Raw genomic sequence first — 13,788 nt, 5'->3', positions numbered from 1 at the left:
ATAATGAACAAATATGTGGTGGATAGATGGGGAATACAGAGGAGTGAACAGGTACAAGTATGCCAAAATTGGAGATGTGAGAGCTGTGACTGGTAAGAGAAAATTGCTGATTGATAGCAGAGCTTGTCATTCCCCAGAGGGGTCAGTGAGATATTTGTTATTTGTTTTTGCCTTTATTTTTGTTTTCATTTTTTATTTTCTTTTGGGTGGCAGGATACAAGGGTGGAGGGTAGATATGAAAGGACAGGGCAATAAGTGGGACTGATATGTGTCATGAGAAATTCCCAAAGAATCAATAAAAACTATGTTATAAAAATACTCTAAGGCCTATAACAACAACGAGTTTGCAAAAGTAAATAAAAATCTCTAAAGAAAGGGAAATGTTCAGATCAGATGAATTTTTCCAGACCTTCAGAGAACACAAAGATTATTGAACTGTTACATAAAAGAAGGAAAATAAGGCTCATTACCAAAGTATTTTTTGAAGTATCATCTTGATACGAAGAGCAGACAAATATTCAACCACAAAAATATCATATCTATCAAGATCTATGATTAACATAGATGTGAAGTTTCTCAATAAAATACTTTGTTAACACATTCAGGAAATTATCAAAGGATAGTAAAATGGCTGAACAGGTAAAGTTGTTTATTGGCAAACCTGAAGACCTAAATCCACATGGTCAAAAGAAAGAGCACATTCTTTTAAGTTTTTCTCTGGTTTCCACATGCACATTTGGGTATACATGGACCAACACAATATACATATATATGTATATGCACATGCACAAGTACACACAGACACACAGACACACACACACACATACACACGCTCACTGTATGAAAACAACCATTCACCATGATCAAATTGACTTTACTCCAGAGATTCTGTGATGGGCTGGTTCAGTACACAAACATCAATCCATATAAATTGAATATTATAAATGGGGTCAAGAACAGAAAACCCATTGTAATCTGTGTGGATAAAGAAAAGAATTTTTGATAAAATTTATCATTCCCTCATATATAAAATGCCAAAGAACTTAGAATAGAAGGAACATTGTATTGGCCATATGTAGAAAAACTGTAGCTTATATTCCACTAGGTAGGGGGAAATCCAATATATTTCCAGTACAAGCAAGAAGAAAATGAAGTGACTTCCTCCACTCATTTTAAATATAGTACCAAATTCTAAAATAGAAAAAAAAGATAAATGAACAAATAAAAGCTGTACAAACAAGAAAAAAATCAAGTCAAAGTACCTATTCTTGAGTGATACAATTCTATCAATGCAAGACTGAAAGTGTTTAGCAGAAAACATTTAGATCTGATAAAAACTTTTAACAAAGTGACAGGGTACAAAATTATCAAACAAACATAAATAGTGTTTCTCTATACCAATGATGAACAAATTAAAAGACAAATCAGAGATATCAGTCTCTTAACAAATATCTGAAGAAAACATCTCAGAATAAATCTAAACAAGTGTGCTGGCTTCTAAAAATGTCCCATATAATGTTCAGTTTTGAATACTTGGTTCGCAGTTGGTGTATCTTATGGGAAGATCAGCAAGTATGAACTTACTGGAGGAAATATGTCACTGGGGTGGGATTTAAGGTTTCAAGGACTAGCACTGTTAAGAGTACTCTCCTTCTGCCTCCTGTTTGTGGGTTGAGGTATGAGATCTCAGGTGTTACCCCCATGCCACGCCTGTCTCCCTGGTGTCATGCTTCCTGTAATGGTAATGATTGACTCTTATCACTCTGGAATCATAAGTTCCAAACAAAGCATTCCTTCAATATGTTGCCTTGTTCATGGTGTTTTATCACAGCAATAGAAAAGTAATGAATACACCCAGGAGGCAAAGCCCTCATTACTGAAAACCTCAACACATTGAAGACAGAATCTTATGCAGATGTTAGGAGATGGAAAATGTTCCCATGGTCACAGACTAGAGAAATTCATGTTATGAAAATGCCCATCCTACCAAAAGCAATGAACAGACTCAATACAATACCAATCAAGATTTTAGTGTTATCCACAGAAATAAAAATTAATTATACTCAAATTAATACAGAATGGTTGAATGCTCATCCTTAAATTCAACACTACAGAGCTGTCTGTAATCCTCAGGGATCATTGCAGAAGAGGGAGTGTAAATAATATAGAAGCTGAATAAAAGAAAGAGAATGGATGGAAAATGCTGACATGTGGTCATGACAGAACAAGTGTGCTCATGATCTTAAAGCAACTGAAGCAGCTGCAAAGATCCTGCATAAGACTAGCCCAAAAATGAGGTATCATGGACTGATGCAGATACTCTCTGGACAATACAACTCCATAATGAAATTATGAATACTGAATGATTCTGGGTGGTAGGAAGTCACTGTCTTCAGTTGTGTCCCCAGTGAGGTGCCAACTAGGTTTCTATTGGTAGTCAAAACCCACATTCCCACAGAAGATAATAATCATGGTTAAATTGAATGGGTCACCAATAAAGAGATGTGAAAGTTATAAAGGAGAACTGTAGGGAATGGGGGTTACTAAAGGTGAGAGGGAGATAACAGAGGGCAAAGGGTTTCAATAAGCAGAACATAATTTATACATCTTTGTAATTTCTTAAGAACAAATTCAATAATAAATTCATACAAAAGCACAAACAATTGCACATAATCAAAGCAACTTTGGAAAAAGATAGGACCTTATTTCAAGTTATGCTACAGAGATAGAGAAATGAAAACAGCAAAGCACTGACACCAAACAAACATGTGGATTAATTGAAATGAAAACCAAGACATAAGTTCACACAACTGCAGGCACTGTATTTTTGACAAAATATCAAAAACATGCATTGGAAGTAAGATCTTGGTATCTTTAGTACATGGCTTTTTAGAAACTAGATTGCTATGTGTAGAAGAATGAATTTCAATCTTAATCCTTCATCACACACACACACAGACACACACACACACACACACACACACACACACATGTACACCAGTTGTAAATGTATCAAGACCCTCAACAGAAGATACAAAACTATGACACAGTTGAGGAAAATACAGGAAGTGCACTTTGAGAGGTAATCACAGGTAAGGACTTTCTAAATGCTACTCATCTCACTCAGAAAATAAGGCAAGTACTCAACAAGTGGGATCCCTTGAAATCAAAAGATTTCTATCCACTAAAAGAAATAATTAATCATGTGAAGATTCAGGTAATACAATGGAAGAAATCTTTGCAAGTTATATGCTTCCAGAAAATGTGTATCTAGTATCTAAAAAGAATTAAAGATAATAAAATATTCAATATAAAGAAAGAAATGGATCAAAATCAAAAATTCCTTGATTAGCTATCAAGAAAATACAAATAAAAACTAAAAACAACTTAGGAATCTATCTTATCTATGTCCGAATGGCCACGATTATTTAAAAAAATTATGCCAGAGCTGTAACATAGAGAAAATGCATCTCAGAAACGACAACAAAAAAGACAAAAAAAGGAAAAAAAAAACAAATAAATGTTTGAAGTGTATGTTGAAAATGTTTGAAAAGAAAAGATAATTTAAATACAAAGGAATGAGAAAGAAGTAGATGCAAGTAATGGACAGGACTGTTGAAAGAGTATATAGTCAAATGTTATTCTTGTTCTAAATTTCTCATGGATTTGGGGGTTTTGTGGTCCAAAATTGGGTGAAATATAAGCAATACTGAAATTATAACATTTAATATGATGTTTCCCAGCTTCTCTTTTGGATACCAATTCTAACTGTATATAAATTCAGTATTGTATAGACTTTGAGTTTCAATAATTTTGGTGAATCTGGTTTTTATTTATGTACAAGTTGCTTTATAATAAAATTTAGTTTTTAATTTTTTTAATTTTCAGAAAAATTGTGGGGAAAGAAAAACACGGTTGGGACTGAAAACTGCATAGCCATTATTTAAATCACTGTGGGAATCATTAACAAAGATGAAAACAAAAATTCATATGACCCAGCTATCAAATCTTAGGTATTTACTCAAACTAGGTAGGTATATACTACTATAGACTTAGATATATACAACTGCATAGGCACTTGAACAGTTGTGCTAATTGCAGCTCTATTCACAATAGCTACAGAACAGGTTTAGCCTAGATGCTCATCAATTGAAAATAGATGAGGGCCGGGCGGTGGTGGCACATGCCTTTAATCCCAGCACTCTGGAGGCAGAGGCAGGAGGATCTCTGTGAGTTCGAGGCCAGCCTGGTCTACTGAGCGAGATCCAGGAAAGGCGCAAAGCTACACAGAGAAACCCTGTCTTGGAAAAAAAAAGAAAGAAAATAGATGAGATTGTGATATGTACACACAATAAAATTTCATTCCACTTTAAAGATGAAATTAGGAAATTCTCAGTAAAATAGTTGCAACTGGAAAATATACTTAATGAGGTAACACAAGCACAGATAGACAAACACTGCATCTTTTCTCTCATACTTGGATCCTAGACACATTATTAGCATGTTTACCTTGATGTGTAAATAAAGGAGAGGAAGGTAGAAAAGAACCATTAGAAGAGTAGCAAGAAAAAAGAGACCTTAAGGAGAGAGAAGTACCAGGACACATATGGTATCAATATGAATGAGAGAATATGAGAGTGATTGTGTGGATGCAAAAATGGGGTGGGTAAATTAGGGATAGAATTAACCAAAACCAAGAATATATGAAAATGCCATATACAAACTCATTAGTTTGTAAGCTCATTTAAAAATATATTACAGAGTTTAAATCAAGGCAGCTTTCATGAGCAGATACTACTGCTCCCAGAAGTTATTGGTTATAAAATAAAAACTGCATTGCTATTATTGGGATGCCTCCCTAGGAGTTGTTGCCTAAAATGGGCCTGAGGATCCAAATAATATAGACAATTGTCATTATTGTCAGTTGCCCACAAAAACTGGTTGGTAAGACCCTATTTATTTATTTATTTATTTATTTATTTATTTATTTATTTATTTATTTTTGCTTTCGAGACAGGGTTTCTCTGTCTAATTTTGGTGCCTGTCCTGGATCTTGCTCTGTAGACCAGGCTGGCCTTGAACTCACAGAGATCCATCTGGCTCTGCTTCCCTGGTGCTGGGATTAAAGATGTGCACCACTACTGCCCAGCTAAGACCCTATTCCTAAAACCAGTCTTGTCACACAACATAAGGAAAGAAAACTGGTAATGAGCTGAAATATGCCTTTCTGCTGAATAGCCTTCATTGTAACAAAAGGTTTATGTACGATTCTAGTGGGAGAGTCTTGTCAATAATATTACACTCATCTATGGACACTGATATCTATATTTCAAACATCCATACAACATACACCCACTGGTGCAATAACTGCAATTGTGGTATCAGAGTAACCAATCATTTTCTGATTAAGAAGACTTCACATCTGATACAGTAAGCATGGTCAAGTATCCATGATGGGGAGGGAATAGGTCCTAGTGTTGTTGCTATCACTGTTGTTCTGTTAACCACAAGGTATAACATCTTCATTAGTACTACAAAGACTAGCTACTCCAAATATTGCCAGGATGGTTAGTCATAGGTCAAGCTGTAGCTGTGCCATTAGGCAGTGGTTTATGAGAACAGGAAGACTTCACAATTAGGTTTGTAATGGTAATGATCCTTGGATCAACAGGTGGTAGAGTGTAGAGGAATAAGACGGAGCTAAGAGAAAATTACAGAATATACTAAAGGCTAGAGTTGTAACCAAGTTAGATAACATAAATGACTTGGGGATTGAAGCCCAGAATTAAATAAACAGAATATAGAAGTGAGTGCTTGTAGTTCTAGAACTCATGAGGTAGAGGGAGGAGGAGCAGATCTTCAAGGTAATCCCTATCTCTATTGAGAATTCAAGGCCATCCTAAGCTATATCACACCTTGTCTTCATAAATGTAACTGAGCCTCCCTCAACCCCTATATTTAACAGGACACTCACCATTTCCTTTGAGAAACCATTCAAAGTAAGTTCCTAGTGACTCTGGATTATCGATAAGTTTTGTGTTACGAAAGAAAAAATAAGCAGACACAAGAGCATCTCTGGGATTTCTGATGATATAGATCACCTTAAATGGAAAAACATGTAAATGAAGGTCAATATAGTCATAAACCGATTTTATCTGGCATAGTTTATATGAAAAGTCAATCAAATATCAGTGAGGTTTCTAAAAATTTTTATCATTTTTATTTGAACAAAATATGAACAGAAGTGCAAAATATCTATATTTATCAGAATCTTCTTTTATAATTTTGATTTACAAAAATGAAATAGCAAAATAACTGTGTTCACTAATACTGTAAAAAAAACCAACAGCAACTAGAAAAAAAACAAGATTGATTCAATACTTGTAAAGATCAATTATCTTACAGTGTAAAAGATTATCCATCCACTGTGAAAGAATGTCTTATGCACATGGAATAATGCATACTATGTTAAATATATCTGAAAAATGACAAACTAATTGATTTCTGTAAGTGTAACTATAAAAGAAAACTCTCAAAAGAATCATGATGCAGAGTTTAATGCTAACATTTCATTGCAAAATGGTGAACACAAAGACCCATGAGCACTAAAAAATGCTGAGACAGAAAGAAATAGACTTCCCCAGGGAAAAGCATAGCAATTGGTTATGCCATACCAGTTTCTTAGCCTTGAAAACATACATACAAGTAACATTGTACATACTGAGCAGATTGTACCAAGGTACTTAGGAATATGTAGATACATATATAGATGTAACAAAAATCATGAAAAAAACACAAATTTGAAAGAGAGAAAAGAGAGTTATGATGGTAAGCCTGGAGAGAGGAAGAGGAAGGGGGAATAATGTATTTAATTATAGTACAATCTCAAAAACAGAAGAAAAAATTTCAAAAAATATAGTATTAATTAATTAATGAAATTAATATTTTGTCCCAATGCTCATTGTGACATTATTATATAATTCATCTTTTAGGCCTTAATTTCTCCAGACAAAATTTTTCCAAATCCTGATAAGACACACATATATAGCTTTACGATCACAACTTCATTGTGATACTTTCAAGAGAGATTGTTTTCTACATTTGTCTTTGTGTTTAAGCATAAATACTTATAGTTTCTAAGGTGTGGGGACGTCCACAAAACTTTCTTATTAACAGTGAGCAATGATGTGTCAGAACCTGGATATTTCTGATTCCTTTAGGAGATCCCCTATCAGTGATGTCAGTGATTTTTGTGGCTACTGATTTTAATAGACAGCTAGACACAGCAAGACACAATGGATACAGATAAACCATGATTGTTGAACAATCTCTCGAATTACAGCATTAGTGCCTATTCAGGCTGCTTTCCCTATGAGCAACTCTGCTTGGGTGATTCACCCATTAGGTATGGGCTGTATGTAGAATCAATTTTAGCTAAATGACTTTGATGACAACAAAACAGTAATATCCACTGTACACTAGAGTTTGAACTCTACTTGACATGTATGTATAGTCCCTGAATGCCCTAATGTGATAATACACTTTTTCACATTATATCTGCCCAGCATCACTGAGAGGTGGTTGATATCATGGTACTCTGATATAGTCTGAGGAGGGGACAGATTAGCATCACCTAGTATGTGAGAATCCCAACTTCCCTCTCCAAATCTACACAGAATGAATTTCAGGCAGAGGTCCACGGCCCAATGCAGAAGAATAATTTCAATGAGCATTTGGCCAAAGATTTCTCAACCACTGGACACTTACCTTGGCCTTGGATCTGAAGAAAGACTTGGGGAAAAGATGGAAAGGGAGGTGGGAAGTCATGAGGCGTGGTCCTTCCTTATTGATTAATGTTAGATATCCGTCTTGAAACTCTATCCAGGGCGAGCGTTCCCAGAAAGGCACAGATTGGATCCATTTGGGATTTCCCTTGGTCTGAATCAAGCAGACAGTCTCAATAAGCCAGTTAGTTCCTGAACAAGAAGGGAAAGTTATTGTCACTCATTTCAAGAGCACTTCTGAAAAGCCTTAAACAATATACAACCATACAGTTTACAATGTAGCTGTTTCCAAGCACAAAAGCATGTGGTATTTGCAATATCCACATCGTGTAAGTACAAAATATATTCTTCCAGAAGATTCAAAATACGTCACCAAACAAAACTGAGAATCTCAGCAAACCCCACCTGCCTATTGAACATTCCCTCCAGTCAAGAACCGTTCTGTTTCGGTGAATTCACCTATTCCAGATATTTGTCAGGTATGCAGTCATGGTATCTGTCCTTGAGATTGAAACATTTTATTTAATACAATGTCATTAAGATGCATCCATCCTGCACTGTATGTATTGGTAGTGCTTCTCCTTAGCTTAAATAAATTTCCTGTGTCTATTTACCATACACACATGTATTTGTGATTATATGCTCATTTGTCAATGAGTGTTTCTCTAGCATTATTCTCTGGGCTATTATCTGAATCCTTTTCCTGCAGTCCACTGCCCTTAGATTCTCCATGTTATTGCCCTTTGATGTTGGCAACCTAATACTTTTTTTTAATTTTATAATTTAATTTAATTTTACATATCAGCCATGGATTCCCTTCTTTTCCCCCCTCCCATCCCCCCGCGGCACCTTTCCCCCAGCACACCCCCCCCATTCCCATCTCCTCCAGGGCAAAGACTTCCCTGAGGACTGAGATCAACCTTGTAGATTCAGTCCAGGCAGGTCCAGTCCCCTCCTCCCAGGCTGAGCCAAGTGTCCCTGTATAAGCTCCAGGTTCCAAGCAGCCAGCTCATGCACTAAGGACAGGTCCAGGTCCCACTGCCTGGGGGCCTTCCAAACAGTTCAAGCTAATCAACTGTCTCACTTATCCAGAGGGGCTGATCCAGTTGGGGGCTCCTCAGCTATTGGTTCATAGTTCATGTGTTTCCATTCGTTTGGCTATTTGTCCCTGTGCTTTATCCAACCTTGGTCTCAACAACAATTGGACTCCTGGAGCTCCACCTGGGGCCTGGTCGTGCATCTCGGCATCCGGTTCTGTAAGTCATTGGATGGGGTTTCTAGCACGACAATTAGGATGTTTGGCCATCCTATCACCAGAGTAGGTCAGTTCAGGCTGTCTCTCGACCATTGCCAGTAGTCTATTGTGGGGGTATCTTTGTGGATTTCTGTGGGCCTCTCTAGCACTTTGCTTCTTCCTATTCTCATGTGGTCTTCATTTATCATGGTCTTTTATTCCTAAATTTTTTTTTTTGGTTTTTTGAGACAAGGTTTCTCTGTGTAGCTTTGTGCCTTTCCTGGAACTCACTTGGTAGCCCAGGCTGGCCTTGAACTCACAGAGATCCGCCAGCCTCTGCCTCCCGAGTGCTGGGATTAAAGGTGTGCGCCACCACCACCTGGCGCAACCTAATACTTAACCGGCTTCTGCCATCCACCACACTCCTCCCCCAATGACCATGATGCCTATTTTTTTTTCCTTGAGTTTTGAGACTCTCGTCTACGTGAAGAAGGTCCATGGTAATTCTTCTACCTGACCTTGTCCTCTCCTCCACATATTCTTACATTCATGCCTTTTTTCTTGATGCTATTTTATCTGTTTATTCTCATCATTATCTCTCTTCCACACAGAGAAAAACCAATACCAGAATCTGCTTTAGGAAACACTGTCATTGCTCCTCTGACTACATTGATTAGGTTAGACTTTTTCCTCTGAGTGGAAATGCTCTCAGATACAGCTCTCCAAGCCCACAAACCATGGAAAACATGAGATATATAAAGCATTCCATTCACCACCTAAATAAAGGATGATTAAAGCCCAAAACTTCCACAGACAGTTCAGGATCATTCTCAGTGATGTTCCTTACCTGATTTAGGATAACTCACTATGACCGTGTCTTCATCTCTGATCACAAACTTATCACGGCTTCCTTCAATATTTTCTCTTTTATGCGCTATAGCAGCGAAAGGTATTCCTTCAAACCAAAAGTAGGCTGACATCCCAAAACCTCTGTCTTGATGCTGTGAGAAATCCAGCATTGACCACTTGTTCAGCTTAAAGCAAATGCTGAGAGGTAAAATTTATAGTGCAGGCAAAAAAATCATTAACATCCCAAAGTTTGTACTGAAATGAGCTGCTGATAGGAATAAACACAGATTGTATTTATCAGTCAAAGGTTGCTGTATTAAGCAACTGTGAACTTATTCAGAGATGATCTAGAGAATTGTGAACCTGAGGTTATGACCCCAAACCAGAAACTCAATAACAAGTACTTAGACATTAAAATAAGGCTTAGTTTAAAATACTTTCTAATACAATTAAGTATTCACAATGGTTTCAAATGTGCAAAAAATTTACAGAGACCATAAAAATTTTGCCCTGAAAAAAAGTTGTCATGTACAATCATTTTTTAAAGTAGGGATTGTTTTTGATAAATATAGTGCCTTCACTGCACCTCAGCCTCGATTTTTCCCCTCCATTGCCTTCCTCCCTTTCCCATATTCATGATCCTTTCCTTAATTTTCAATGCTATGTTTATATGATCACACATTTACATAACATATAGAGTCCATTTAGTTCTGTTTGTATGTGAATGTGTCCTTAGATGAGCACTTGGGATTGAACAACCAATATGGGATTTCCCCTCCTGAGGCAGTTGAATCTACCTTTATTGACCTGTTTTTTGTTGTTGTTTTTTATCTAGGGATAAGACAATGTAAAATTTCCTCTATCATTATTTGCATAACTGGTGCTGTTGTGGTGGTTCATTTGGGTAAGTATACTGGTGAGAGATCAAAGATGTATTGCTCTGTAATGGCTGTAGGATAAATCCTATCAACAGATATCCTTAAGCTCTGTGTTTTTCGCAAGCCTTAGGTAGATGGGATTCATTGTAAAAAAAAAGTTTTGAAACTCTGTGGGTTTGGTCCTGGTTTTTGGCACCAAAATATAAGTAAGTTTTGCAACTCTGTGTGTTTGGCTCCAGGTCTTGGCACCAAAACATGAATTTTGCAGGTCTGGGGGAAAGGTATCTTTACTATTTAGAGAGTCAGGTGACACCTTGAGCTGCTAGGACAGCCCTGACAGCAGGAGCTGCAATGAGAAAGCTCAGCCCTAGATGGTGAGGTATCTGGGATACCTCAAGCTGCTAGGACAGCTCAGCCCTGGAGGCATCCCAGATACCTTGACTTGCTTAGGACAGATCAGCCCTGGAGGGGAAGGTCTCCCAGATACCTTGAGCTGCTAGGACAGCTCTGAGAACTGGATCTGAATGAGACAGCTCAGCCCTGGAAGGGAAGGTATTCTGACTTCTCAGGAGAGCCAGGCCTGGAGCTTCTAGGACAGCTCAGCATGAAAGGGTGAATTAAGATCTTCACACCTAAAACGCTTTTGAGAAAGGAATTTATTTGAGAAAGAGGAGTCCAGTAGAGTGGCTGCCTCTAACAGGGTTGAGAGAATAGCCCACAACTGAACATGCAGGGTGCTCTACATAGAATATCTTGGGGGTGGAGTCAACCAAAGATTGGTTAGTTTTTTCTGCTCAGGGATTGGTTAGTTTTACAGGTTAGGGGCAGAGTTAGCCTTGATCTCAGAGCCAAACTGTGTTTTTATTTTACTGGCCTTTCTTAGCTTTTTGACACTAATTCTAAGGCTAGGGCATATTTTTTTCACTGACTCTGATTCTAGGGACCAAGAGTGTTTCTTTGGTAATGGTTTCAGACTCAGGGTATGTTTCTTAGGTTCTGGGTTTGGGGAGAGTTTTTCTTTCTCTGGCTCAGTTCCCAGACCCAGGCTGTGTTTCTTTCCCTGGTTCTGGGCTCCAGGGTCAGGTTGGGTTACTTTAACCAGCCCCTTTTCCCATATTCACTGCAGATGCGTCAACTGGAGTTGGGTACTTTACAGTGGATTATTTGTGGAACTTTGTGATAGTCTCCATATGTTGCAAAAAGAAGTTTCTTTGATGAGGCGTGAGAACTATATTTATCTGTGTGTATAAAGATAGGTATTTAGAAAACAGCTGGAAAGTATGCTGGTTAGTTAAACTGGCAGCAGCAGGTTCACCTCTTGGGTCTATGCCCTCTCCATTCCTAACTGGTTGTCTATGTTTACAGTACCAGACAGGGCTCACCTCTTGTTGAGTGTGCTTTAAGTCCAATTAGACAGCCCTTGAAACCTCTGGATAGGTCTAGTGATTGATCCTTTCCCTTTGCAGCTTTTCACTTTTGAAAGCCACTTTTCAGGAAAGAGGTTCCAGGTCAGGTTCAGTTCAATTCCCCAAACATCTGTGTCTGAAGTGCATCGAGACTTTAGCAAAAGAATTAAGTTTTCAAATTCTGAGACAATCAAGGGCAACATTAGCTGATAGTGTTTTAGAAGTCTCATGGATTACCCTGACCAACAACTTAAAGGGAGGTTTCTCATGCATGGTACTTGGATATATATATATATATATATATATATATATATATATATATATATATATATATATATATATTCCATGGCACTTGGGGTAATATGATCACTATTAATGGCATAAATTTTTTAAAAATACATGGTAATACATGCATATTATATGTGATTTTAGGTAAATATGGAATAATAAGATCATCTCTGTCTTTTTAAACATGCTTAGTAGTATGTATCCCTCCTTCCACTCTGTCAATCTGTATTGTACTCTGTGACCCTTCATCAGTTAAAGCTCCCATCTATTTATTCCATATCTCCCTTTGTAGTACCTGCATGCTGTTCTAGTATTGAGAGATGCTTTACCAATTGATCCCATTTTGCTTTCTTGGTTCTGCAGTTGCTTGAGGTAATAAACTTGCATCTACAGGTTCAAAGTCAGAAAGCACAAATAAGAGAGAACATTTAATATCTGTGTCTGTGTCTGTATTATCACATTCAGTATAATATTTTCTACTTAAACACATTTACATGAAAATTTCATTAATTCATTTTTCTCCATTCCTGAATAGGTATACCATTGTATACATGTATCATGTTTTCATTAGTAGTTCATTGGTTGAAAGACATTTAAGTTGTTTTACTTTCTTATCTATTGTGAACATGGCCAAGAAAGTATTTGTGAAATAGAATATCAAGTTCTTTAAACAATTCCAAGGAGATTTGGGCCTTGTGATAAATTTTCCACACTGATTTCCAGAGTGGCTCAACTAATCTCTAGTGTTTCCTATCCCACTAAAAGTGCATGAGGGTTCCCCTTTCCCTACACCTTCTCCAGCATTTATTCTCATAAGCATTTGTTGTTTATGGGTTTTGGAATGATAGTCATTCTTGCTGAGTAAGATGAAATCTCAAAGTAGTTTCAATTATCATTTTCTAATGTTTAAATATGTTGACCAATTTAAAAGATATTTCTTAGCCATAGACATATTAATTTCTTCTCTTGAGAACTTTCTGGTCAGAGATGTCTCCAAGATTTAAATAGATCATCTCTTTCATGTGACACTTCTGTATTCCTTAATTTTTTCTTATAATTTTATTTAAAATTTTTGCATGTAATATATTTTGATCATAGTTTACACCATACTGCAAAGCCTTTCAGATTATACACAATTGATTTTATTCCTCTCTCAGTAAATCAAAAACAAATAAAAGTACAGACAAACAAAAAATGAAACCAAACAAAAATAAAATGATATACTTGCCTAGACACACCAGATGGAGTCTGTTTTGTGTTGGCCCTATTCACCTGAGTGAGGGCTGACATAGAATATGGCTGACACACCCAATGACACTCCATTGGAGATAACTTAATTTCCCTTTCTA

At 36.9% G+C, this 13,788-nt stretch overlaps 1 protein-coding gene across 2 annotated transcripts in view; it reads right to left on the bottom strand.

The window, feature by feature from the left end:
* Positions 1 to 10,012, bottom strand: part of LOC131901617 (sulfotransferase 2A1-like) — a 40,796-nt gene extending 30,784 nt beyond the window's left edge. For both annotated transcript variants that reach the window (XM_059252721.1, XM_059252722.1), the window contains exons 1-3: positions 9,866 to 10,012; positions 7,768 to 7,976; positions 5,975 to 6,101 (exon numbers count right to left, since the gene is read on the bottom strand). In XM_059252721.1, coding sequence (XP_059108704.1) covers positions 5,975 to 6,101; positions 7,768 to 7,976; positions 9,866 to 9,998 — 469 coding nt within the window. In that variant the 5' untranslated portion in view covers positions 9,999 to 10,012. The remainder of the gene's footprint in view (positions 1 to 5,974; positions 6,102 to 7,767; positions 7,977 to 9,865) is intronic.
* Between the last annotated feature and the right edge of the window lie 3,776 nt (positions 10,013 to 13,788).

This window comes from Peromyscus eremicus, unplaced genomic scaffold, assembly GCF_949786415.1.
Source record: "Peromyscus eremicus unplaced genomic scaffold, PerEre_H2_v1 PerEre#2#unplaced_143, whole genome shotgun sequence".
In the NCBI taxonomy this organism is placed as follows: Eukaryota; Metazoa; Chordata; class Mammalia; order Rodentia; family Cricetidae; genus Peromyscus; species Peromyscus eremicus.
The sequence above is the reverse complement of the archived record's forward strand: the minus strand, read 5'-3'. Positions and strand labels throughout refer to the sequence as shown.